A 27788-nucleotide genomic window follows, 5' to 3' on the forward strand; every position below is an offset into this window, starting at 1 on the left:
ATGAGCTCTCTTCACTGGGCACGGGGGTCGGGGCAGCCCTGGGGTTCTCCTGGGTCACCGTGGAGCTGGGCCACGAGGAGGCTGCACTTTAACTGGACAGCAAGGTACGAAATATTTTGTGTATTTGTTGTGATAAAGTAGGCTAAAAATAATACTGAATTGATACTATAGTTAATAAAGAGTCATCAAAGTCAACAGATATATATTTTTTTGTTTTACGTTGTTAATTGCTATGGCAACAGTCCTAATCTTTCATCATTCTGAAATCCATTGATAGTTAAGGACATTTTTATTTAGTATTTCTGTATTCAGCTCATTATGTGTCAATTTAAAATGTTACTTACTTCGAATATCATTATTTTCTTGTTTTGTTTTGTTTTGTTTCTGGTATGGGTTGCGATTTGGGAAAAGCATCTGTCGTAAAACCTAAAAATAAAACTAAAGTATATACATTAGTTGTATAGAAATGAGTAATTCCAAAATGACAATACAACTACTAAATATTATATTACATAAGGAAATTAAGATATTGGCTAATAGGGGTGTAACAACATGCAAAATATTGCGATATCATATTGTCAAAAGTCTCTCAATAACATCATGGATCATCACAATATATCGAATTACAAGTTTCTTTGCTTAAATTCATTGTTATGGTGCAGCAATAGCTAAAAAAACAGAGGGAACTACATAGACCATGATCCTTTGCTCTGTTTTGGTGCAAACTACATGAAGAAATAACAGTTCTAAACACTTTTAAGTCTTATTTCTTTGGATTAAGTCTTGTCAAGGCATTTTAAGAGGAATAAGTAGCATATTCACAATTTTTTTTTTTTTGCCTCCACAAAATATCAGAGGTGGGGACTTGGAAGTTGTGACTTGGACTTGAGTCAGACTTGAGTTACTAATTGTAGGACTTGAGACTTGACTTGATAAAATGGACTAAGACTTGGGACTCGACTTGGACTTGAAGGTCAGTGACTTGGGACTTGATGTGGATTTGAGGTCTATGACTTGAGAAGATTTGAGAAGCACTTTTAAATCTGAATTCTTTCTGTTCTGACCATAATGATTCACACTAAGATCTTGTCAAGACAGTTAAAATGGAAAAATTAACTAGATTCATTTTTACAACTCTTGTATACTTTATAAATACTCATATATAAATATACTGTGACTTTTTAAGTACTATTCATCTTAAAATTCATATAAACTGCAAAAATCTAAAATACTTTGGATTAAATGACTTGAAGCTCAAAGCAGACGACTTGGACTTGACTTGGACTTATGGACCAGTGATTCGAGACTCGACTTGAACTTGCCTGTATTTGACTTCGGACTTGACTCGGACTTGAGGTCAAAGACTTGAGACTTACTTGAAACTTGCAAAACGACAACTTGGTCCCACCTCTGCCGTGAGATGTAAATCGTGAAAATATTGTACCATGAGATTTGGATCGTTACATCCCTATTTCAAAATCAAAATCTTTTTATATGTAATTCAAAAATTTATACAAAAAGAAAAATTCTGAACTGCTAGTATAACATTTAAGAAAAACAACTAAATTCAAACAGTACACATGACATTAGAGCAGTTGCGTTAAAAAAAAAGCATATTCAGTGTAAAAATTGTTCTTAATTTTTCAATTTTTTCTTTTAATTTCTTTAGATTTACTTCCGACAGTGAAGAAACGCTCATTCTCACTCAATCTGACGAGCTGAGCCGAGTTTACAGCGAAGACACCAGGCTGCCCTTGAGCAACGCACCTTTTACCTCGACTTTCAGCCACTCCAAAAGGTCCGCTCAGAATTGCCAAGTACAAAACAACGCAAGCGGAGCGATCAAAACCAACGCCAGAGCCCACAGAGCGGTCAGTGTGGAACAGACAGGAGCTCAAGACGGAGGAGAAGGAGAAGAAGTTGCCTCTAAACAAGTCCGATGTAAAACGAACCAAGTAACGGTAAAAACAACTCTGAATCCATCTCCAACCATAACAGCTTGGGAGGCAGGCTGGAACGTGACCAACGCCATCCAGGTAAGCACAAATATGTAAAGCTCCACTGTGTAACTTTTCTTCCTGAGGTGATCCCACTCATAACAAGAATCTATGTTTTTACGGTATTTCTGCTTTGGCAATAAAACTGGTTGTAATGAAATAAATGCTAGATGGATTTGTCAGATTCCAGGCAATAATATCTCCATAGAAACAAGTCCACCCACCAGAAATGTTACATAGTGCACCTTTAAAAAACATATTTAATTATAATTCTATTCTGTAATCGTATATAGAAAAACTTGGGAAAAAAAAAAAACCATCACAAAAATGAAAACTGAATAGTCTCAGTTAATCTGAATCATACTATTACTTTTTATTCAGTAATAGTCATTTTTAAAAATCCAAAAATGAAAACATTATTTACTAAAGAATGATTCAATAATAGTTCAATTGCAAATCTAAAAGTAATGGTGTGAAAAAGTCGATACTCTTCAGGCTACTACAAGTTCACCCCTAACCCTTTGGTTGAGGGTCAGATTCCCATTGTGCATATTGAGGTTTTGCCCTTGAGCCAAACACCTGGACAACAGGGTGAACAGAATTTCAAAAAAGTCCAAAACTGGGACACTCTCAGTTTCAGTTGGCTGGAAATAATAAAATTGTGAAATGAGTGTGTAATTAAGGAGAAGAAAGGAGGAGAATCTGCACTTGGCCCATTCATGACAAACATGTGAGTCAGTATAGTCACATTTTCTTTATGTTTTAGTCATTTTTAAGCAGATTTTCCGTATTTTAGCTCAACAAATGACAATGTATGCCTCTCTTTACTGTTGGCATGTATCAAATTGGGGACACTTGGGACATTTCTTGTATAAAACTGGGAAAAATCACTGGTTTTGTATAAATTTGCTGGGACAGGGGACACAGAGCTCAAAACTGGGACTGTCCCAGGTAAATAGGGACATCTGGTCACCTTACTTGAGAACTGAAGTGCGATTCTTTTTGTCCACACCTGCTGAACCTAAGGTGACCAAATGTCCGTATTTACCGAGGACAGTCCCAGTTTTGAACCCTGTGTCCCCTGTCCCAGCGAATTTATACAAAACCAGTGATTTGTCCAAGTTTTATACAAGAAATGTCCCAGATGTCCCTATTTTTGACCAGTTTGAGACCTGCCAACAATAAAGATAAGGATACATTGTCATCTGTTTAGGTAAACTACAGAAAAGTCACTTAAAAATGACAAGAAAACAAGAAAATGTGACTATTCTGACTCACATGTTAGTCATGAATGGTCTCTAACAAATTTCCTTAATTATGCACTCATTTCACAATTTCATTTTTACCAACCACCAAAAAAATGAGAATGTCCCAGTTTTTTTTATTTTTTTATTCTGGTCACCCTATATCATTGTTTCCCAAAAATCCGGTTGCAACCCTCAAGTGGGTCGCAAGAGATTTTTTTGGGGTCGCCTTGTCATGATCTGCATGTAGGTCTGTGATATACAGTTCTGATCTGTGACTTTATCGTCATTCTGGATAAACATTTCATCAGAATATCCTCAGTAGTGCTAGTATTCTTATGTTATTCCTTTCACTACTACATATTTGTGTGAATTGGGATTTTCTGTGCTCACAAAAATGAAGACAAAGCACAGAAACAGACTGAATCCTGCGCCTGATCTGCTGCTGCGCTCTCCTCCTGCACTCCAAAACAAAAACACAGACAAACCCACCTATCTCAATAGAAATGTTGAAATGTTAAGACATGTTTTGTGTAATTTCTAATCTTTTTGTAATGATTTTAGTGACTATTTTGTTCCAATATTGCTGGTTCAGTTGAATGTTGAAAAGAAAATTTAACTACATTTAATGTCCAAATAGGGGATTTATGGATCCTTTTATTGTTGTTTTTTTATATTTTTAAAACTTGAGTAATACTAATTGTTCAGAGAGACACGATCACTCAGTCAACAATAAAATATCCTCATTAATGTTCAATAATGGTCAAATCCACCTTTATTTTGTGATTTACCAATAATGTCTATTGGGTCATGAAGGTTTGTGACTTTTAAAATATGGGTCTTTAGAAAAAAGTTTGGGAAATACTGTCTTTTAATAATAGTCTATAGTCTATATCTAACATTTTGATTGTTAGCAACCTATTTCCACAATTCTTTAAAATAAAATTGCACATAAATCAAGTGTTTAGTCTATAAAAAGCAGACTTGTCGTTCAGAACATGTCCTTGAGGTGATAAAAGATGATTATTTCGTAAATAATAAATAATAAAACTTGTCTCCTTTCACTCTCTGTTTGTAGCTAACATGAATAGCCGCGCATACAACGACATAATGAAAGACATGCTAACGCTAAACGGAATCCACAGGGAACTGATTTACATAAACGTTTGTGCGGGAAAAAATGTAAACAACGCAATTTAATCATTAGCAGGCATTGATTTAGTGCTACTGTCTGTACATAAATACGTGTTTGACAGTGGGATTGAGCCGGAGCCTGCGCCACTGTTTCTTATGCTAATGCACGGCGTTAGCGTAGCAGGCATGTCTTCAGAGAGCACTGTGTCTTTGTTTAGTGTCCAAATTATGTTTTTTTTTAGTCTTTTCTTTCTTTTTTTTAATCATCAGACACAAGCAATCACAAGGCAACATGGTTTTAGACAGAGAAAATGTTTTTTTGTATGGTAAAATTAATTTATAGATTTTAAAAGGAGTAAGAAAGTTGAAAAATCATGTTGCCTGCTGAATTATAAACAAGGGCGTAGGTTTGCATAGGGATGGTGGGGACATGTCATAACCAATATTTCTGGACAAAAAAAAAAAAAAGAAGACAAAATAGTTCCTACCAATTTTTGCCATTTAATAAACAAAAATATACATTTATTCCGATATTTTTCCAAACTCAGTTGTATTAGCTGAACACATTTTAGTTCACATTTTGTTTATTATACGTTCTGAGATGTATTCAGTGATATAATGACAGGGTTACTCCTGTCGCTGCTTCATTGGCTCCAACAGATTGATGCCATTAGTGGAGCCAGGAGCCTAAACTGGGGAAGTGGCAGGACAGGGCCAGAACCTGAAGATGTCGGCTTGAGCAGGCGTGAGTGAAGACACTGTGCACTAGAGCCCGACCGATATATCGGCTGGCCGATATTATCGGCCAATATGGGCACCTGGAGACATATCGGCTATCGGCCGATATGCTTGCTGATATGGGCCGATATTTCACGTGGGCATGTTATACCTCGTTATAAAGCTTAGACTCTCTACATTATGTTCATTTAATCCAATTTATAGACAGATAAATGTCCTAATATGTGGCTCCGCATCAGTATTTATTTGCGGTGTAATTTGTGTCCGTACTGTCCCTGAACACACCACAGAGTCACGTCACTTCACTCACGTGTGTTTGTTTACACCCGCAGCCGTGCGCAACACTGAGATTATTTTCTTTTTACGAACAATCGTCTTGAGTCTGGATTAAAAGGACTTTTATTAGTGCAGACTTGTGATGTGAGGAGGAGCCTGTGTGAGCGGTGAGTGTTGGAAATACATCGACTTTGAAGCTAGTTTAGGTTATCTGTTAGCGATTAGCTGCTGTAGCTCCCGCACATAAACAGGCTGTTTTCTATTGGTCTATTGTAAAGTGACTGTATTGTCCGTATATTTGTTACTGGACCAGCATTGATATGTAAATGAGCTGTGAACAGACGTGTGAATGATCCACATTTATGCATATAATTAATTACCGCGGTGCGCACGTTTTTATGGCTAAAGGCTAATAGCGGTAGTTTATTTACTAGCTGGGAGTTATGGGTCGGTCGCGATCGAAGCGGCTCTTAGAGCCGGCTCTTTGAAGTAAACAACGGGAGCCTGCTTCTTATTGGGAGCCGTGTTTTTTCTTTTTCTCACTTTTTCTCTTCAAGCCGCATGTAGACCCGTAGTTTGACAGCAGCAGCGGCTGAAAACGAAACTTTCAGAAATATGCGTGTGCATAGGATAAAAAAAAAGTGCATATTTGGCTGCAGTTCAGCATAAAATGAATAAAGCAGGACTAATCTTGGTCTTGAGAGAGAGATAGAGACCGAGTCCCGACACTCAGACCTGGTTCAGTTCTGGTTTAGTCCTGTTTTACACATGGTTTAAATCTGTTTTAGTCCTGGTTTAGTCCTTTTTCAGTCCTGGTTCAGTTTTGGTTTAGTCCTGCTTGCAACAAAACAATCAAGAGTCGCTTGGGAGCCGAAAGAGCCAGCTGCTTTAGTGAGAGCCGGTTCTCCAAAAAAAAAAAAAAACTGGAATACCCATCAATAGTAGCTAGAATGTGATGCAAAAATGCCATTAGGCCAATCTACTGTATGTAAATATGATGTAAAGAGTCAGAATAACAATAAATTTTTACATCACTAAATATATCGGTGATTATATTGGCTATCGGCAGCTCCTACTCCCATTATATCAGTTTCATATCGGCCACAGCAAAATCCATATCGGTCGGGCTCTACTGTGCACCAAACTTTGAAAAACTTTTCAAAAGGAACTGACTTGGCTTCATCTTCAGTTAAACTTGCCTTATAATGAGTCACCATGGAAAAAGAGCGACTATCACCACAAGTGCACATCCCAAACAGAGCCCTACTCGTGCGCTGTTAACAGCCGGACTCTACTGACAATATTCCATGGAAAAATGTACGGACATGACCTCACAAATATCTCATCACCAACCCACAAAGGGAAACCTGCTACAAACTTCTACATCGCTGTTATCTGCTAAAGAATCATCTTAGAAGGACAATGGACACAAACTGTACATTTTGCAAACTGAAAAATGAAACCAACTCTCACTTATATTAAACCTGCCCTTGATTATAAGAGTAAATGACTTCAAGTGACGCAGCATAACTTTTCTTTTGGAGGATCTGCACCTGCTTGCATCTACAGTATGGATATGTTGTTGCTTCACCTGGAATGTTCCATAATAAGACAATAAACCTGTAACCCTGGTAACAAGCAGGTGACACCACTAGGGCGAGTCAGATCTGTGGAGAGCATGAACATGTTTTATTATGTATACACAGGTATGTAGCCATAAAAAACATAATCAAATAAATGTAAGATTGTTTAATGCCCAGGGTTCCCACAGTCATGGAAATCCTGGAAAAGTCATGGAAATTGAAAATGTAATTTTCTAGGCCTGGAAAAGTCATGGAAATGTTTTTAATTTAATGAAAGTTTTGGAAAAGTCATAGAATTTTAGTATCTCTTTCACGCAACTACAGCATTCTGTTAAGTTCTCATTAGGCTGTTATGATTATCTCTGATTGTATGCACCTTTTGTTTAAAAGTGACGACAATAAATGACAGTTTTCTGAATGTTAAAAACTATAAAACCAAACCATAAGGTGAGTGGAAAGGGTTAACATTTCATATTTAGCTCTAAAAGTATGATCAATTCTACACGTAGGTGCCGTAAAGTCATGGAAAATTCACTTTATGTCATAAAAAAGTTATGGCCAAGTTTTGAAATTTTGTCTGTGAAAAAGAGTCTGAGCCTGAATGCCATATTGTGGAACATTCCCGGCAAAACAATAATATCTCTGTGGATTTGAGCAGAGATTAGGGTGACCAGATTTTCAAAATTCTAAACTGGGACACACTCGGGTTGGGATGTTTGGTATAAATAAAAATGTGAAAAGAGCGTGGAAGATTGTGCATTCTCATGTGAGTCATAATCTGAAGGACTTCTTACGCTGCATTTTTTTTTTTGCTTTATGATCTTTGGCAAATATGTATTGCTGAATTTTGGCAAAACAAATGACAATCAATGCTCCTCTTTACTGTTGGCAAGGATCTGATAGGTCAAAAATTTTGATAATCCTGTTTTAGTCCTGCTATAGTCTTAGTTTAGTCCTGGTTTAGATCAAATTGGTCAAAAATAGAGACACCTGAGACATTTCTTTTATAAAACTGGGACAAATCACTTGTTTTGTATAAATCTGCTGGGACAGGGGACACAGGGCTCAAAACTGGGACTATCCCGGGTAAACAGGTACGTCTGGTCACCCTAAGTAGAGTGTATCTTCCACAAGCACAGTTATTAGTGCTTTTTAAAAACATTGGCTATATAGCTGCAAGTTGACAGAAACTACAAAACAATGCTATAAACAAAAATATAAAAAATGCCTTTCAAAAAATGTTTCAAATTAGACACTGATGATTTTCATAGAGAAATCCTTTTTAGTTTTTGTTTTGCATGAGAAGAATCGATTCTTTCCAGTACCTTGTCTGTATTGATTTATTGATATTTTGGATTCAATCTGTGAGTCACTATTTTTGAAGCTCCGTTCTATTATTTTTTACTTGACTTCAGCAAAAATAAATCTATTATTATTATATTATTATTATTATTATTATTATTATTATTATTATTATTATTATTATTAATAATAATAATAATAATAATAATATTAAAAAAAATAAAAAATAAAATAAGTATGTTTCTAAAATAGTGTGACATTTTGTCCAAACCCCACAGACTTGACTCGAGTGTCTAAGTCTCACCCGTCTCTCTTCACCATAAGCCCGTGGATGTTATTTCTGTTAGAGGAAGAACAGTGGTTTTCATCTTAGCATCAAGGCTAAAAAAGTGTATTTTTCTCACTTGGTTTGTTGATGCCAATATTACTCCAGTGTGTGCCAACTAAATCAACTTTTTATTAGACAGTGAATTGCTGCCAGAAATATCAAAAGCAACTCCTCTGCTTGAAACTCATAACATGGGAATATTATGAAGAAGTTAACCTGAAAAATGAGGCGTGCAAAGCTATATGTGTCTGTTTTTATGGTAAATACAGAAAGTTTTATATTATATCTGAGCCAATATTTAAGATTAGAATGTCAAAGCTCTTCAAAAAAACATGTTGCCCAAAGCATTTTAAGGTTTAACTCTGATCAAAATATGGAAATATGACATTAACTTTAAAACGAAAACATCACAAAATGACACTTAAAGGTCCTATATTAAAATAAATTGATGTCATGTAATAATGTTGTTACCTCCTCAAAAACAGACCTGGAGTTGTGTTTTGTTTCATTCACATGTTTGAGTAACTCTTTGTTATTAGTCTGTCTACATCTCCAAACCTCAAAATGTTCTGGTCCACCTTGTGATGTCATGAAGTTTCCAAGTTAAGATCTACCTTTTACCTGTTTGTTCAGTAGAGTTTGGCAATTCCAGGGCTGAAATCATCCAAATGATTCAAGTGTGAAGTGTGTGGAGTTTAAAATCCGTGTATCATTCATTCATTCCTTTTTCAATATAAAACCAAAAGTGAGAAAATGAAAAAAGCAACGAAAATGGAAAAAACGCTAACAATTCGTTTGTTCACTTTTCGATTTTGTGTTTAAATGAATAATGGAAAAAAACAGATAATGGCTGTTTCCCATTTCCGTGACTTAAACGGCGGACTGAACCAAAACCAGGACTAAAACAGAACTAAACCAGGTCCAGGACCAGACCGAGACCAGGACTGACACCAGGACTGACACCAGGACTGACACCAGGATTGAGACCAGGATTGAGACCAGGATTGGGACTGAGACCGGGACCAGAGCAGAACAGAGACCAGGACTGAAAATGGTTTAGTCCTGGTTTAGTCCTCATTCAGTCCCGATTCAGCCTGTATGCAAAAACTGAAAAAAAAAAAAAAAAAAAAAAAAAAAAAAAAAATGAATCGTTATCTGCTTTTTCAGTTTGGTTTTGGAGACAAATAGTGAAGAAAATTGTTGTTTTTTTGTTTTCTTATTTTTGGTTTTATATTAAAAAAGGAATGAACAAATGATACACAGATTGAGCTCTTCCGATATTACCACATGACATTACAGGGCGGAACAGAGTGTTTTCGGTTTAAGAGAAGAAATCAGCCTAAATATGCAGGGTTTGTGTGTTAAACAAAAACAACTCCAAGTATGTTTGTGATGATGAAACAACATTATGACTACATACAGAGCGCAGCCACAAATCAGATTTTTTTGCCCCTATGTGACCCGTGTCTGATCTTTTAATAACAGTCTGAATGACACAGATCCGATTTTTTCAAATGCGACCCAGGCCACTTGGATTTGTGTTTAAAACCGATACATATCCGATCTTTTGACATGTGACTTCAGTCTGAACAGCCAGGTCACATTCATCCCACCTACACGTCACAAATGTACACAAACGTGCTTCTTGTCATACGAAAATTGTGTCTGAATTCCGTGTCGGTGAAGTAGTGAAGAATGCAGCAATCCCACCGCTCTTGGCTGCGACACTGCACCCACATGTTCCTTTCTACTGACGTTGCTGCCACTGCCCCACAAAACGGTCAAAAACCTCATCCTTCTCAATCTCCTCCTTAAAACAAATAAGCTGTTCATGTTCTGGCTCCGGTACGACAGCAACTTTAAAATCTCCAGGTGCTCAATGCTCACGTCCATGTTAAGGTCTCCAGCGCACATGTGAGACACTTTTGAGGCTTTTAAAGTTCACACTGGAGATCACATACAAGTTGCATTTAACTGGAAATATGAACGACCTCACAAAAAAAATCTAATTTCACAAAAAAATTTAAAAGTCTAAACGTAAACTTTAATACAAATCAGAAAACAGTATCATATTTTTTTATCTTACATCAGGGGTGTCAAACTAATTTTGTTCCGGGGGCCATATCCAACCTACTTTAATCCCAAAGGGGCCGGATCAGAAAACTCATGGCATATAAACCCCCCAAAATAACAATAAGTTCAAATATTTGTGCAGAGAAATGCAAATCTATTACAGAAATCTTTTTTAATTGATGAACTGTTTCTTATTATAATATTATAATATTATGAACAACCTGAAACTTTAAGAAAAATTCCATTTCAACACAATGTTTTAACATGAACTTGTTTGCAAACAGGAATAAGTCAGTTTTTCTTGTAAAATCCTGCACTCGGCTCCACTTTCTCATGTTTGACATTTTTCTGATGAGGGTGTCACGGTCAAGAGTCAAAACGATCGTCCTTTAAGAGCGTTTGGAAAGAGACAAGTCTTCATTTGTGCTGCTCTGGTGGGAGGGGCCACGTACTGAGACGCTGGAGACGCTGCTGTGATAAACACCACAGAAAATTAACAAGATTTTAATAGAAAATAGAATTAAAATATTTTAGTAGAAAATCACCCAAGGGCCACATTAAAGGTTTTGGAGGGCCGGATCTGGCCCCCGGGCCTTATGTTTGACACCTGTGTCTTACATCATTATAATCACTTACAAATAAAGCTTACGCACAGTTACAAAATGCCGTATCAAATCCCTATCTGCCTTTTTAACGGCCAGCTTTTTTATTTATAATCCTTCAGTTAGAAGCTAGTTCAGGTTTAGCCAACGTGGAATTAGCTGGCAGGATCACAGACAGAACGCAGCAGTGACTACGGGAGACGAAATGTCCTGAGGGGGGCTGGATACTTGGATTTGATACCCTTTTGATCCCCGCTAGTTTCATTTCTACATCAAAAAGCACGAGCATATGCCTAACAGACTGCACTTAGCGACTAGTGACTTAAAAGTGTGTGTTTTTATCTTAGCGAGCGTCAATCCTCTGTGGTACGTCTCTCCCTGCTCCTACATCCAAAACACCAGAGCCAAATCAAAGTGGCTGTAGTCGTCATCTCTGATCTGAGCTCGCAAATAGAAAAGATTGCTAAATTCATCTGCCAGTTTTGATACACCACCACCTGTTTAGTTACACGCAGGCAAAGCCATAACATTGCTGCAGACAAACCAGTAAAGTGACCATTCCCCAGAAAAGTTACACTGTGCAGTTTTCATTTAAAACTTTATTGTGTTTAAATACTGACCCTACTTCCAGATGATCTGAGCTTTCAAAACAGAAAAAATGGAACAGATCATACTGCATCTCTGTTGATTTAAACAGGTCTACCTCATGTCTGGGAACACCGATAGGTCATGCTCATAAAATTTTAAATCAAAATCTGTTCCCTAGTGTTGTAGACAAGACCGCACTAATCGAGACCAAGACCAGTCTGAGACCACAGGGTCCCGAGACGAGGACAAGACCAAGATCTCTGAGAGTTGAGACCAAGACAAGACCATCTTTGTCATTTCCTACATTTATTTGTATTTTACTGTTATTTTAGTACACATATATCAATGTTTTTATAAATCTATGTCCATTTGATCTGATTAATGTTAATTTAGGTGTAGCAGCCAATGAGCCTATGCTGCTGGCCCCCTGGCTACTGATTTAAAGTTGGTCTGACACGCTTGTAATATAAATCCACCAATACATTCTTAGTCCTTTATTGGCTTACCAGTATCAGCCAGATATTTCACAATACAAACAATGTAGTTAAAATGCTTTGCCCCCTATCAGCGGCACTTGTGGCTGCCTTCTTGGCCCTTAAATATGTTAAGGAGGGCATCATACTGCCATACAGTGGATGGAGGATAAAGCAACAGGCAAACAGGCTTAAAATAAACCAAGCAAACCATACTACACTTACTCACACACTTTGGGGGCCTGTTCTTTAATCCAAGTTCATTAAATTTATAGTTATCTTACAGGTTTTGCAGTGATATTTAGCAGCCTCTGCACATTTACAGGCCTTAGTGAAATATGATCACACTTGCTGAGTGTCAGACATCGAGTCCGAGACAAGACCGAGATAAGACAGAGTCCGATCGCTATCAAGACCGAGGCAAGACTGAGTCCAAGTGCCATCAAAATCATGACAAGACTGAGACCAAGCGCTATCAAGACCAAGACAAGACCGAGTCCAAATGCTCTAGAGTCCGAGACGAGACCAAGACTGTAAAAAAGCGGTCTTGAGGCCAGCCTTGAGGACTACAGAAATACTGTTCCCTTTAAGAATGATATATCAGTATTAAAAATTCAAGTAACATGTGGAGGAGCTGCTGGTGCATTGTGGAGTGAAGAAATGAATTGCTGGTGGTGTAAATAAACTGTAAACAGACTCAGCACCCAGACACTGTGATAGTGTTGACCTTTCCAGTCTAGTGCACTCTAGTCTTCCATTGCTTCTGTTGTAGGGAGTATTATACCTCTGATGACATATGCCAAGTTAACAAGGAATGAGCTGGCAGTGAGTATGGATTTTCAAAATACTGAGGAACTTCTTGGATTGCTACAAAATCAAGTATACCAGTGAAATTACTCAAACATGCATGTATAATTTTGACAAGAAAACCAATTCACTCAAAAAAGTCTATAAATATTGCACCTTTTGCCGTGCATTTCTGGCACCAACTCAAATCTTCCTTTTACACCAAATACCATTTTTTCATAGTCCCAGAGTCTCTTCCTCTGTGTTTAAATTCCACTCTGTCTCCAGCTATTACTTCTCAAACAAGTCACAACAATCATCCAGGGAACTCAATTTGGACGCCATTTTATTCCATTTCCAGTCAATTTCTGTGCTCTGAATGCCCCAGAAAAGAATGCATTTTGTAGTGTTATGACCACAGCTGTAGAAGTAGGTTGATGGGTGTTTGTGTGCAGGGCATCTTTGTACTGGACCTTCCCTTTGCCCTGGTGCATTCTGGGTACATGGGGCTGCTGTTGCTGGTGCTGTCGGCCTGGGTTTGTAACTACACCGGGAGGATCCTGGTCTCGTGTCTGTATGAAGAGGGACACTGGTGAGAATTTCATGTGTACATTTCAAATTGCTACTATTATTTTATCGTTTGTTGTAATTTAACTGATGCACCACACAATTTCTTTGACAAAAATAGACAAAATGAGAAAAAAAGCATCCTGGGAGCAGACTTGCATATCCAAAAACCTGACTCCTCATGTTTGTCCCCTAGAAAATGTTGTTCCTTTGACTATAAAATTCTAGCCTGATTCATCCTAATGCTGCGAGGTCCACGACCGTCTGACCTCGCAGCATTAGGATTTGTTCACTTGATGATAGGTGGGTACTTAAAATTTAACCAATCGCTGCAAATTGGTCATTGCGCCGCTAACGAGGCTAATTGGTATATGAAGCTTTTCCCAAATCCTGTAGAAAGAAGAGCAATAACGTCTTTCCCCTTGATAAAATTCATCAAACATTCTCTTTGTTCCAAGTTTAAATCCTTGATCTCGGGAATGGTTGCCAAATCAGAATGTATGGCTCTTCGCTGATTGGCTGGTGCCCAAACTCGCACTTCCGTGGTTCTTGCAAACTGTCTAGTGTATTTTGATTCCTGACCTTGTCGCTGGAGAGAAATGAAATTGAGTAGAGGCACTAGGTGGCGCCAGCCTGGCTAATAAAATTCCGTAGTATGGCATAAAATGTATCTATCTCCATGAAGAATGTTCCAGAGTCTGGTTTTAACTTTCTATTTCTGTGGAATCATGCAAGGGATGTGCCATTTCCAGAAAGTTACACAGTGTTGCTTTAAATGTGGAACTAGATTAGGGGTATTTTAGAACAGGTTTAGTCCTTGTTCAGATTTGGTTTAGTCTTGTTTGTAGTGCAGTTCTGGTTTGTTGACATTTAGTTCTGGTGTAAGAGCGAGTTGTAAATCTGAAACGGTCGGTCCTGATGTTATTTAGATCCGTGTTTCTGAAATAACTTACATTTTACATTAGCATTTAATAATGTTTGTAAGCCAAACATGTTATGTTTTTGTGTCTGTGTTGTCTACCAAAACCAAAAATTCAGATTTTTGTTGTTGTATTTTCCAGTGGAGGTCCAAGGGTGCGAGTGCGTCACAGTTATCAGGACATAGCAGAGACGTGCTGCAGAGGTCTGTGTCCTCACTGTCCTGCACTGGGAGGAGCTCTGGTCAATGTGGCTCAGGTTACACTTATATAAGCATCTCAGTATTTCACTTCTAGTTCCTGTTTCTTACTTTGATCATATCTGTTTCCGTAGCTGATCGAGCTGCTCATGACCTGCACGCTGTACCTGGTGGTCTCCACCTCTCTGCTCAGTGACAGTCTCTCTGGGTTGGCTGTACCCAGACTGGGCTGCTCTCTGCTGGGGCTGTTGTTCCTGATGCCCTGCCTCCTGCTCACGGACCTGCGCCCCGTGTCCACCCTCAGCCTGCTCTGCACCCTGGCCCATATCCTCATCAGGTTACTGTTACATCATCTACAACATTAATTCTAAAACGACAAGGGGAGATTACATTTAGTCACGTGCAAGGAGTGTCATAAAGGGCAACAAAACACCACGGTCTGAGTTAACATCTTACAAAGGTTTGCCGCAGGGTTTTAAAAGTCTTAAAAAGATCTTAAATTTCATGCTCCTAAATTAAGGCCTTAAAAAGTCTTAAATTTAGTTGCCCAAGTCTTATTTTTTTCACAATGGTCTTAAATTTCATTAGCCTATTTTTTTGTATACTCTACCGGGCTGCAGTGTGGTGTTAAATGGAAGGAGGAAGAAAAAAAAACCAACATGAAATCACCAACATGAATGAACGTCTAATTTGGAGTATTCGCAAACAATACTTTGGTTTCTGGCGCCGGTGGCAATGAGTAAACAAGCAGTACAGTGGAGGAAGACGCTGGATGAATCATGGGGAAGTGTAGGTTTAATCCACAGTGGCTCTTAGATTCTAGATATAGTAGTTGGTTGGTCATTATCAGAATTGGACCTGGTGTTTTTCGCCTGCATAATGGGTGTGATGTCGGTCTTAATTTCATTTAAGTGGTTTTCTTTCTGTTCTTGAGGAGGCTGATGGTTCTTCTGCTTCAGTGGAGATGAAGCAGAGGACAGTCGTAGATGGATTGTTATGACAGTGGGACTAAGCGAGCATTTCTATGAACTACCTGCAGGTGATTGGTTGTGAGGCAAATGTAGCAGACTGACAATAATAGCTTTTTACCTGATTTATAAACCATGAAAAGAGAACGTCAGATTTAAATCGGTTTAACTAGTTTGTACCTGTCACAAATCCTGCGTTACTTCATTAGTATAGATTTATTGACCATTAACACAGCTTTAGAACAGCTTTATCAGACGGAGAAGTGAAGGTTAGAGCACCTTTATGTCAGCTACAGCTTTTCTTTTCTCTTCAGTTTCCCCGTAATAAGTGATGGGTCGTATTTGAATCCAGGAACGTGGCTGAAGGCTGGACCAACATGATAATTGTGATCATATTTCTTCGTGTAATCTATGAAAACAGGCCGAAGGAGCCGAGGTCTGTGCGCCTGTGTGCTTGTTCAGGATGTATACCCGCCCCCGAAGGTCAAGACATTTCACCCACATTCCGAAGCATAAAAATGTTGTGTGTGTGAGTGTTTATTTCTCCCCGTAGCCTGCTGGTGATGCTGTACTGCCTGAGCCGAGCCCGCTCCTGGCACTGGTCCTCTCTGTCTCTGTCTGTGGACCCAGAGGATTTCCTGGTGTCTGTGGGCGTCATCATCTTCTCCTACACGTCGCAGATCTTCCTCCCGTCACTAGAGGGCAGTATGGAGGACAGGGGTCAGTTTAACACCATGCTGGGCTGGACTCACGGAGCTGCATGCGTGATGAAGACTCTGTTCGCTCTTCTGGTAAGGTTATGTTAAAGGAATTCTTATTTTGATACCGAACTAAATTAGACCTATAATGAGATGTTTCTTTTTCTTATTTTTTAGATGGTCTGACTGAAAAATGTAATTGTTAACGTAGATTTGTTGCCACATCTGCTTTAGGACAGACTGATAGAAATGTGCCATTTTGTGAAAAGCGTGCCAAGGGAAGCACTTTCTGTCAACTGGATTTTTAAAAAGTTCAGATTGTCTTCTATACTTGATATTTGCAAACGTTTATAGCATCACGTTAGATAGAAATAGAAATAAGCAGTGTTTGTTTTTTGTTTTTTTTTAGTTCTCTTGTAGTTTTCTTGTAAGCCGCTATGTTTGTTTTAACACAAACAGACCGTGCTTATCTCTGATTGGTTAATCCACCTGTCAATCATTATTAGCCTGATTCAACAGCCCGTTTCCAATCCAGTCTAATCCACTTTATTCATATAGCACATTTCACAAACAAACAGTTTTCAAAGTGCTGCAAAATACTTAACAATAATAAAATGAGTATATTAAAGCTCAGATTTAATCATACTAGTCTTGAAATAATAAAACCAGTCAAATAAAATAAGAGCAACATCATAGAATAGCAATAAATAAAGAAAACCAATAAAATACATTAAAAATAAATAAAAGACATAGAGGACCCCACAACTCACACGGTGTTAAAAGCCAGAGAATAAAAGTGGGTCTCAAGACGAGACTTAAAACTCTCCACTGTGGGGGCTGTTCGGACGTGGAGGGGCAGATCGTTCTAGAGCTTAGGGCCGACCACAGAGAAGGCCCTGTCCCCCCTGGTTTTAAGTCTGGTCTTAGGCACCAAGAGCTGGAACTGGCCCTCGGACCTCAGAGCGTGCCGTGGGTATAAATTTGGATGAGGTCTAAAACGTATTGTGTTATCTGACGGTTTCACTTCGTAGAAACCGTCTGACCTCGCAGTGTTAGAATTCATTCGCTCGACAGTAGGCAGGAGGTACTTTTTATCATTTAACCAATCGTTGCTATTTGGTCGGGACATATGTAATGCGCCACTAACAGAGCTAACTGGTATATTAAGGTTTTCCCAAATCCCATAGGAAGAAGGGCAATAATGTTTTTCCCCTTGATAAAATTCACCAAACATTCTCTTTGTTCTGGCTTTAAATCCTCGACCTCGGGAATCGTTGACAACACTGAACACAGGGCTCTTCCCTGATTGGCTGGTGCCCGAAATTGCACTTCCAGGGTTTTTGCGAACCATCTTTTATATTTTGATTCCTGACCTAGCTGCTGGAGAGAAATGAAATTGAGTGGAAGCACTGGGTGGAGATTGTATTTGGTTCCAGATTATTTTAAAGTCTTGCAAAAGCACCTGGTCTTCTCTTAGTATATAAGTTGTTTTCAGCCTCTTGACCTGCTTGTTTTCTTTTATCGACTTCACCGTTGAGGTCACGAGTGTGGGCGGGACTTTGACTCCGGGTTCACTGTTCCGTCTGTAATGAGCAGGCCGGATGAGGATGATTGATTGATTCTTGTGACGGCTCGGATTGGCTGTTGTTGCTTCTCTCCTCAGTGCGTTTTGACCTGGGGCTGTGATACCAGTGAGGTTATCACAGACAACCTGACCCCCGTGCTCCGCCCATTGGTCAACTCGTGTCTGCTGGCCAAGGCTCTGCTCTCCTTCCCCCTGCCCTTCTACTCTGCGGCCGAGATACTTCAAACATGGATACTCAAAGGTACACCTGTGTCCAAAATCACTATTAGAATTACTTTAACTTTTCTCAGTACTACCAAAGAAGAGTTTTGGTTTTAAGCGTCCCAACAGATCTAAAAGTAAGTATATAACAGGACTATTCCAGGTGTAAGGTCTAAAAGTGGACAAAATGAACTCTAAATTAAAGATGCACTGTGTAACGTTTCTGTTGTAGGGTCTCCACTGATCTCCCTGAAGATATTACTGTTTTATTCCACAGTATGGAAATAAACTTAGTAATCATGATTGAAACAGGTTAATGGTCAGATCTATGGAGAAGCAAGTCTGCATTATGTAAGAATTAATATATAAGAATTCATGCTTTTTAAGTTATTTTTGAGCTATAAAACACATGTAATTGAACAAATGGAAGGGAGACCTGTTTAATGCCCTACTGTGGGACATTCCATGCAAAGAAATCACTCCATAGAAACAAGCAAGCAGCGGACCCTCCACCACAGAAGTTAGTGCAGCTTTAAGCAAATCCACAAACTGTAAAACTCTCCAAGCACAAACAACAATTTGAGAATTTGAGAAACACTACTTTAACACATACAAAAACAAAAATAAAAGTGTTAAATAACTTTCTCTGTAGCACCGAGGCTGAATCATAAGCATTTTTGTGAGACATAATGAAAAAAGTTTCCAAAAAAGGTTTGTTAATTATTTTAAATGTATTGCCAAAACAAGAAATGTTTTCATAAACCACACTGCAGTTTTATATCTTAAATGGGAGTGGAACATTTAAGAATTAAATTGAGTTTAATGATGCAACTAGTCAAGAAATATTCCACCATTTAACTCAGTACAGTGGTAGATTAAATGTAAGTAGTTCGACAGTTGTAAGATGAGGCACAAGACTGCAGTTCTAGCAGTTCTAACAGGAGATGTTTAAATGTTTGTATATTCTGCCTGGCTATGTTTCTATTGTAGGGAGTATTATACCTCTGATGATGAAGGCCAAGATAACTAGGGCTGAGCTGGCAGGGTAGAGCTGGTATAGCACAGCAGAGTGATTACTTGATCCTCAACCATGTCTTTTTCTATATCAGGACCGTTACTAACAGCGTTAATTTTTTCAATAATGAGTAATCTAACTAATTACTTTTTCTGCTGCTGGACTTATTTCTTCGCTAAAGCGTGAGTTTTACTGTGCGACATGTAAATAAAAAGTGCAGTGTGATGGCATCATCAGCGTGGCCTGGTTCGGTTGTGCAAGTGTGAGTGCAGAACATAGAACCCACAGCAATCGTGCTTGTGCACTGCACAGTTCAAAAGACCTAGTGTGAGTGCATCCTTAAAACTAAACAAAACAAAAGTAATGCAATAGTTACTTTCCACAGTAACTAGTTACTTTTATAGTGGAGTAACTCAGTTACAAACTTACTTTTTGGGAGAAGTAATTTGTAACTATAACTAATTACTTTTTCAAAGTAATGTAGACTGACCAGGGTTCGGTTTAGGGATCAGGACAATGATTCATTAAGTCATTTTCCGATCTATGTAATAATGTTGTTTCCTCATCATGGCTCATACCTACAGTTTTGTTTTATTTGTTTAACACACAAACCCTGCATATTTAGGCTCAGTTCTTCGCTCAGACTGAAAACACTTGTTCCACCTTGTGATGTCATGTGGTAATACAAGATGTGCTCCACTGTGTTTTTAAACTCCGTACACCTTCACTAGAATCATTTGGATCATTTCATCAATAATGCAGGGTTACTTAAACATGTGTGAGTGAAACAAAACAAAACGTTGATGTTTTTGAGGAGGTAACAACATTATAACACATCTTAAACCTCACAAGAATCAATTGTATAACATAGGTAATATAGAACATTTAAGTATTACAGTGTGTCAGACAATATTACAGTCACATGTTAAGAGGATGGTCCCAATGGCCAAAGAATGAATCAGTGTTCTGCTACCATACACCTATTTCTCCAGTTATATTGGTTCGAGGTTTTGTCCAAATTGCATCCAAAATATAATAAAACAACAGTCACGTTTGATCATTGTTACAAAACACTACTAATACTGCAATTACCAAAACATTTATGTATATTCTCAAGGCAAAATAGCCCTAACCCACTCATCCACACAAATAAGATGACTAATATTCAGATCGTTGTGCTTGGGGGACTCTCGTTCATTTACACACTGTTGCTTTCACTCTCTCTCTCCCTTTTTCTATCGTTCTCTCAGGAGTAAAGCAGAAATCTTGGCCTGTAGCATGAATCTGTTTAGAGGAGTCCCATGGTAATCTCCAGTCACAAACACGAGCAGTGAACTTTTGACATTTGCTCTTTTGACAGTGCCCTGAAGTGAGCGGAGTGGTTATTTATGTAAAACTGAGGATTACTAACCGGGTCACCACCTATTATAAACTAGAAGCTATTATCTCTCATTTAGCGCTCTATGAGTCAATATTGATGAGTTGAAGATGATATTACAACATTTGATGGGATGTGGTTTGTCTATAACAGTGTTTCTGGGGACCCATGCTTTAAAAGTGACAAACCTTTGAGACAATAGTCAATAGATATTATTCATAAATCACAAAGTAAAGGTGGATTTGACCATTACTGAACATTAATAAGGATATTTTATTGTTGACTGAGTGATCGTGTCTCTCTGAAGAATTAGTATTACTCAAGTTTTAAACAATGAAATACAGTCATTGAACCAGCAATAAATTTGGACATTAAACGTACCTTATTTCTTTTTCTTTTCAATATTCAACTGAACCAGCAATATTGGAACAAAATAGTCAATAAAATAATTACAAAAAAAATTAGAAATTATACAAAATATGTCTTAACATTTCTAATGAGATAGTTGGGCCTGTCTGTGTTTTTGTAGCGCGTTCCAGTCCAGGAGAAAAGCGCAACACATATATCAGTGTCAGAACAGCATATTGCAGACCTACATGCAGATCGTGATGAGCCTGATTGATCAGCCAGTTTCACTTCGTAGAAACCGTCTGATCTCGCAGTTTTAGAATTCGTTCGCTCGACTGTAGGTGGGTACTTTCTATCATTTAACCAATCGCTGCCATTTGGTCATGACGTATGTAATGCGCCGCTAATGGGGCTAACTGGTATATTGAGCTTTTCCCAAATCTTGTAGGAAGAAGGGCAATAACTTCTTTCCCCTTGATAAAATTCACCAAACATTCTTATTGCCAACACAGAATGTATGGATCTTTGCTGATTGGCTGGTGCCTGAACTTGCACTTCCAGGGTTTTTGAGAACCGTCTCTTCTATTTTGATTCCTGACCTAGTCGCTGGAGAGAAATGAAACTGAGTGGAGGCACCAGGTGGCGCCAGCCTGGTTAGATCGTGACCTGAGGGTCTCGAACCAGTCTTTGGAAAACAATGGTCGATAGTTAATAACATGCTGCAGTACCTTTAGAAAAACATAACAAAAGGATGTAATACTAAAATCTATAGGGCATATGACATTATTTGCTTTCATGAAACCATTTGAACCTGCTAACTCAGGTTTTAGGTTGTTTGTGTGAAAAGAAAAGAAAAAACAAAACTATGACGCAAGTTACTTTATTATTTTATTTCTTGGTAAAAAAAAATCAGACCACTTCACATTGTCTGTATCTAAATATAAAATATTCTATTACTTGAAGAGCCAAGGGTTTCTGAGAGAATACAAACACACTTCCTCTACTCATGTAATGAAAATCAGTAGCCATCTGTTTTTGGGTGTTTTGTTTTAGTTTCTTCAAGAAAATTTCACCTTCCTTACCTGCATGAACAATATGTTGTGTTTTGTATCATTCACACATGTTTGAGTAATTTTCAAAGCACAAAATGCTCTGTTCTACCTTGTGATGTCATGTAGTGGTAGTTTTCAAATCAATATCTAAATTTTACCTTTTGTTTAGTAGCTAGATTGACAATGCCAGGTCTGAAATGATCCAAATGATTCTAATGAAGGTGTGTGGAGTTTAAAAACACAGTGGAGCACTGCCATCACAAGGTTTAACAGAGTGTTTTCTGTTTGAGAGAAGAGAGTAATTGGGGTCCTTTAAAGTATCTTGTCTCCATAATTAACATGTATCATATTACATCAGTCATACGAGGCAACAGAAAACCACCACTGTATCCACTGTCCACACATGAGTCAGAGTCTTAGATCTTATATTGACTGTAAACACATACAACCAGTGTTGGGAAGGTGACTTTAAAAATGTATTCCCCTACAGATTACAGATTACATACCTCAAAATGTAGTTTGTAACGTAATCCATTAAGTTACTTAAAGTGAGTAACGTAATCTGAATACTTTGGATTACTTGATATTGTCCTGGTTTTAGTCCTGGTTTTAGTCCTGGATTTAGTCCTGGTTTTAGTCCTGGTTTAGTTCTGGTTTTAGTCCTGGTTTAGTTCTGGTTTTAGTCCTGATTTAGTCCTGATTTTAGTCCTGTTTTAGTCCTGGTTTAGTCCTGTTTTTTGTCTTGGTTTAGTCCTGGTTTAGTTCTGGTTTTATTTCTGGTTTTAGTCCTGGTTTTAGTCCTGATTTTAATCCTGCTTTAGTCCTGGTTTTAGTACTGGTTTAGTCCTGGTTTAGTCCTGGGTTTAGTCCTGGTTTTAGACCTGGTTTTAGTCTTGATTTTAGTCCTGGTTTTAGTCCTGATTTTAGTCCTGGTTTAGTCCTGGTTTAGTCCTGGTTTTAGACCTGGTTTTAGTCTTGATTTTAATCCTGCTTTAGTCCTGGTTTTAGTACTGGTTTAGTCCTGGTTTAGTCCTGGGTTTAGTCCTGGTTTTAGACCTGGTTTTAGTCTTGATTTTAGTCCTGGTTTTAGTCCTGATTTTAGTCCTGGTTTAGTCCTGGGTTTAGTCCTGGTTTTAGACCTGGTTTTAGTCTTGATTTTAATCCTGGTTTAGTCCTGGGTTTAGTCCTGGTTTAGTCCTGGGTTTAGTCCTGGTTTAGCCCAAAATATGAAAACAGGAAAATACCGTTGTATAATCCATTTATTTCAACAAAGTAACTGTAATCCGATTACCACTCACTGAAACTGTAACTGTAACTGAATACAGTACTTGTACTGAATACTTGTACTCTGATTACGTAACTCCAGTACATGTAATCTGTTACTCCCCAACACTGCATACATCATACGTCATTCTGTGTCTAGTGCTTTAGGCTAGATGGTTTCACAGGTTAAAGGTAAAAAATGTATGTATTTATTTATTTATTTTCAAATAATACAATATGGGGGAAAATTTTTGCCCCGGATAAGCGGAAAATAATGGATGGAAGGATATTTCGCTATTTTCTGATGTTATAATGTTGTTTCCTCATCCGAAACAAAACAAATTCTTCTCCCCATTGGAAAACACTGTTCCACCTCGTGATGTCATGTGGCTCCACTGTCTTATTAAACTCTGTACAGCTTCATTAGAGTAATATGGATCATTTCGGCTCTGGATTTACCAATCTCTACTGAGCACAAGGTAAAAGGTAGCTGTTAACTCTTCACCACAAAATGACATCACAAGGTGGAGCAGAGCATTTTGAGCTTTGGAGATGTAGACAGAATAAAGGATTAGTCAAACATGTGAAGCAAAACACAACTCCATTTATGATTTCTGAGGAGGTAACAGCATTTTTGAAATTTCTTAAAGCTCACAAGAGTCAGGTTTTGTGCAACATAAGACTTTTAAGGACATTTTTACCTTGTCCAATGACACTCTACAAAACAGGAGAAAAATGATCAATATGTACAAATATATTTCAAACCAAAACACATAACTCTTTATTTGGAATTAAAACACCGTCACTGTGTGTCAGCTGAAAACCGTAAAATGTTTCTGGCATGTTTTTAACCTTCACCAGCTGACCCTGTATTTCAGAGACTCTTAGTTCTTCCTCTATCTGCCACGTCCCCTCAGTAGTATTTCTTAACCCTGTCTGCTCGTGTGTCGTTAAAATGGCGTGGAGCTGCAAAAATTAAATATAAATTGCTTCATAGTGGAGTAATTAATCACAGTAATGGCGTTTTTATTTATGCTCTTCTGTACAGGCAGCAGTGGACTGGGCTGCTGATCTGACGGCTCAATGACAAAAGAGAGCAACTGTTACATACGTACAAGGAATTAAAACCTTGACTTATATCTTGGAACAATGTTGTTTTTTTGTTTTGTTTTTTTAACTAAAATCTTTTGATTTCTTTCACAACAAGACACAAACGAGACACAAGTTGTTTTTGCTGTTGTTGATCTATGTTTGTATGTTAAACTGAAACTGCATTTCTGTGCTGTACCTGCCCCACACTGCCAGCTCTGTCTTCATAATCGTGATTTAAGTTGTCGGAGGTGTAATACTCCCTACAATGGAAGCACTGACTATACAGTTACTAGGGACGGGCATTCGATGAAATTTTCTTAATCGATCGTTGGAAGAATTAACGATTGATTATCGATTAATCATTAACGTGTTTATATTAAAATGATCATCATTATTATTACTGTCTGCACTACTAACCTGCATATATAAATTCAACTTTACGACATATAAACCGTAACGACTCTAGAGCCACATCAGCCCGTTTGAGATTATAATGAGTTTAACGCAATTTTGCGCAACTCTCACAGAAACGAAACTTAAAACCGCATCGCTAATTTGCAGAAACTAAGCGAAGATAAAACTACAGCTCTTGTGTCGCTGATGTGGTTCAACTTCTGTTGGATTAAAAGACATGATTCAGTGGAATACAGGTTAGTGTGACCAGATTTGCGTTTGTCAAAACCAGGACACCGTACGGGGGGAGGGAGGTGGGGCCTCGTCATCGACATTGCGCGACTCTCACCTGGCAAAACGTTTTCCCACTGGACACCGAGACATATGTGCTGCTTTGTACACTGTGCACATGGACTCACACTTGTCCCAACCGGAACAGAAAGCATTGAATTCTTGTACAAGTCATCGATTAATCATGCCCATCCCTAACAGTTACTATTACAATGACTTGAGAGTTCATGTCACCTGGTGCTGGGTAATTGTAATTGAACTTAAAGGGACAGTACAGGAATTTTGGACATAGGACCTCATTTCCTAGTGAGCCAAAGTGTTGGAGACGTGTGGAGACACTTTTTAAAATATTCCATCCAGTCCTTGTATTTGCAGAGGTCACTGGTGCCCACTCCACAAAACACCCAAAGCAAAACAATTATTACGCCAGACTATCGATGTGAATGTCTGTGTTGATAGAATAATGTTTGAAATAAAACTAACCTTGCATCGCATGAATCATCACATGTTGAGGGACTATTTTCTCATATATCACTCCGCAGCTGTCGAACTTTCTATCATGAAGTACAACTCACTGCTGCTGCTCAGACATAAATCCTTCAAATGCAAGGTTGGTTTAACTTCTAAAATTATTCTATCAACACAGACATTTACATCGACAGTCTGGTGTTATAATTGTTTTAATAATAAAAATGATAGTAATACATCTGACTTATACTGTATAGCGCTTTTTTGGACACTCAAAGATGCTTTAGAAACAAATAAAAAGTGACACTGTAGAAAAGGGGGGAATCATGGGGGGACAGGTGAGTTTTTAGTAGTGATCTGAAGTACTGCAGTGAGTCCGAGTTTTGTTTCAGGTGTTTTGTGGAGTGGGTAAGATGTTTTTAGTGGCAGGATAACTATGGCCATTGACATGCACTAGTCTAGCACCAGTGACCTCTGCAAATACAAGGACTGGATGGAATATTTTAAAAAGTGTCTCCACACGTCTCCATCACTCTGGCTCACTAGGAAATGAGGTCCTATGTCCAAAATTCTGGACTGTCCCTTTAACAACTGGTTTGTGGTTCAGCTCATGCTATATTGATCTTAAGTTGCACTGTGTAACTTTTTGGTTGGGAGTCTGTCACCTGCGTTTCTATGGATGTGTCACTGCCAGAGGTAGGATCAAGTCGTTGTTTTACAAGTCTCAAGTAAGTCTCAGGTCTTTGACCTCAGGTCCAAGTCAAGTCCCAAGTCAAATACAGGCAAGTCCAAGTAGAGTCTCGAGTCACTGGCCCATAAGTCTAAGTCAAGTCCAAGTCGTCTGCTTTGAGCTTCAAGTCATTTCAAGTTTTTAAAGCAAAGCCCCAAATATAGCTTAGATTTTTGCAATTTATATGATTTTTAAACTAAACTGTACTTCATATTCATATAATCATATTTTTATGTATAATTATTCATATAAGAGTAGCAGAAATGCAATTTTTTGACAAGATTTTTGTGTGAATCATTACAGAGAAATTCAGATTTAAAAGTGCATAATAACAGATATTTTGTCATGATGGATCATGTTCTTTGTAGTTCCCTCTGTTTTACTGTATTGTACTTTCTTGTACTGTATATTACTGTAGTACATTTGAGGATACCACATCACAGTACTTCAGTTCCATCCAAAGTAACAAACAGAAGTGGGAGGGACATGTTTCAGTTTGTTACTGTAACATTAAACATTGCATTTATCAACTGAAAAGAGAAAAGTGTTTTCAAAAAACATATTTTTTTAAGGAAAGCGTCAAGTCTTCTTCAATCACAGGGCTCAAGTCCGAGTCACTGACCTTCAAGTCCAAGTTGAGTCCCAAGTCTCAGTCTTTTTATCAAGTCAAGGCTCAAGTCCTAAAAATAATGACTCAAGTCTGACTCAAGTCACACACCTCTGGTCACTGCTTTGCCTGGAAAGTTCCACTGTATTTTACCTTAAATTTATTTAATTACAGGTGGTTTTATAGCTCAAAAATACCTCGAAAAACAAGTATTCGGACTGAGCGGTGTTGCCTCTTCGCAGATCCGACCTGTCACTTGGTCTGGTTTGGTCTCCGTGAAGATAGAAAGGTTTCATGCCATATTGTGAAACATTCCAGACAAAGCAATAACATCTCCATGGACACAATGCACCTTAAATGAATAGATTAAAAAATGTTTGCAACTTTTAGTATTTAAAAAAATGACCTAACATTCGCTCTGAACGATTTCTATTTCTTTTCTCTCTCTTCTCAGACACCACTCCCCACCTCAAACCAGGCAGCCTCCTCCCCCCTCTCCCCGTCCTCCTCCTCCGCTGCTCCCTCCTCCTCTCCTCCCTGCTCCTGGCTCTGCTCCTGCCCAGATTCTCCCTCCTCATGGGGCTTACGGGCAGCGTGACCGGAGCCGCCATGACCCTGGTCCTCCCCTGCGTCTTCCACCTCCGGCTGCAGTGGCACGGGCTGACCACACGGGGCAGACTGACCGACGGGTGCGTGCTGGGCCTCGGGGTGCTGTGTAGCGCCTCTGGGGTGTTCTGCGCGGTGAAGAGGCTGCTGCAGGCCGGGATGTAAGAAATGAGTATTGTAACTGCTGAGTCCGCATTTTTACGTTGTCATTTGCAGCTCTTATGTGTTTTATAATCTTTTATCAGGGGCCAATTACCTCCAGAGAAAAGTATTGATTTTAGTGGA

The 27788-nt window shown here is 38.5% G+C and overlaps 1 protein-coding gene across 1 annotated transcript; it reads left to right on the forward strand.

The window, feature by feature from the left end:
* On the forward strand, positions 1–27668 carry LOC110156777 (vesicular inhibitory amino acid transporter-like). Its single transcript, XM_055149771.1, has 8 exons — positions 1–104; positions 1670–2036; positions 13580–13716; positions 14753–14867; positions 14943–15145; positions 16330–16567; positions 18138–18289; positions 27341–27668. The coding sequence occupies exons 1-8, from the start codon at positions 1–3 to the stop codon at positions 27666–27668; spliced, it is 1644 nt and encodes a 547-aa protein (XP_055005746.1).
* The last annotated feature ends 120 nt before the right edge of the window (positions 27669–27788 follow it).

The sequence above is a fragment of the Boleophthalmus pectinirostris genome, unplaced genomic scaffold, assembly GCF_026225935.1.
Source record: "Boleophthalmus pectinirostris isolate CB_2022bp ecotype Guang Dong unplaced genomic scaffold, ASM2622593v1 HiC_scaffold_13, whole genome shotgun sequence".
In the NCBI taxonomy this organism is placed as follows: domain Eukaryota; kingdom Metazoa; phylum Chordata; class Actinopteri; order Gobiiformes; family Gobiidae; genus Boleophthalmus; species Boleophthalmus pectinirostris.

Coding starts and splice junctions, on each gene's coding strand:
- LOC110156777 (XM_055149771.1), top strand. CDS start 1: ATGAGCTCTCTTCACTGGGCACGGGGGTCGGGGCAGCCCTGGGGTTCT. Junction 13,717..14,752: donor CTGTATGAAGAGGGACACTG/GTGAGAATTTCA, acceptor TGTATTTTCCAG/TGGAGGTCCAAGGGTGCGAG. Junction 15,146..16,329: donor CTGGCCCATATCCTCATCAG/GTTACTGTTACA, acceptor TTCTCCCCGTAG/CCTGCTGGTGATGCTGTACT.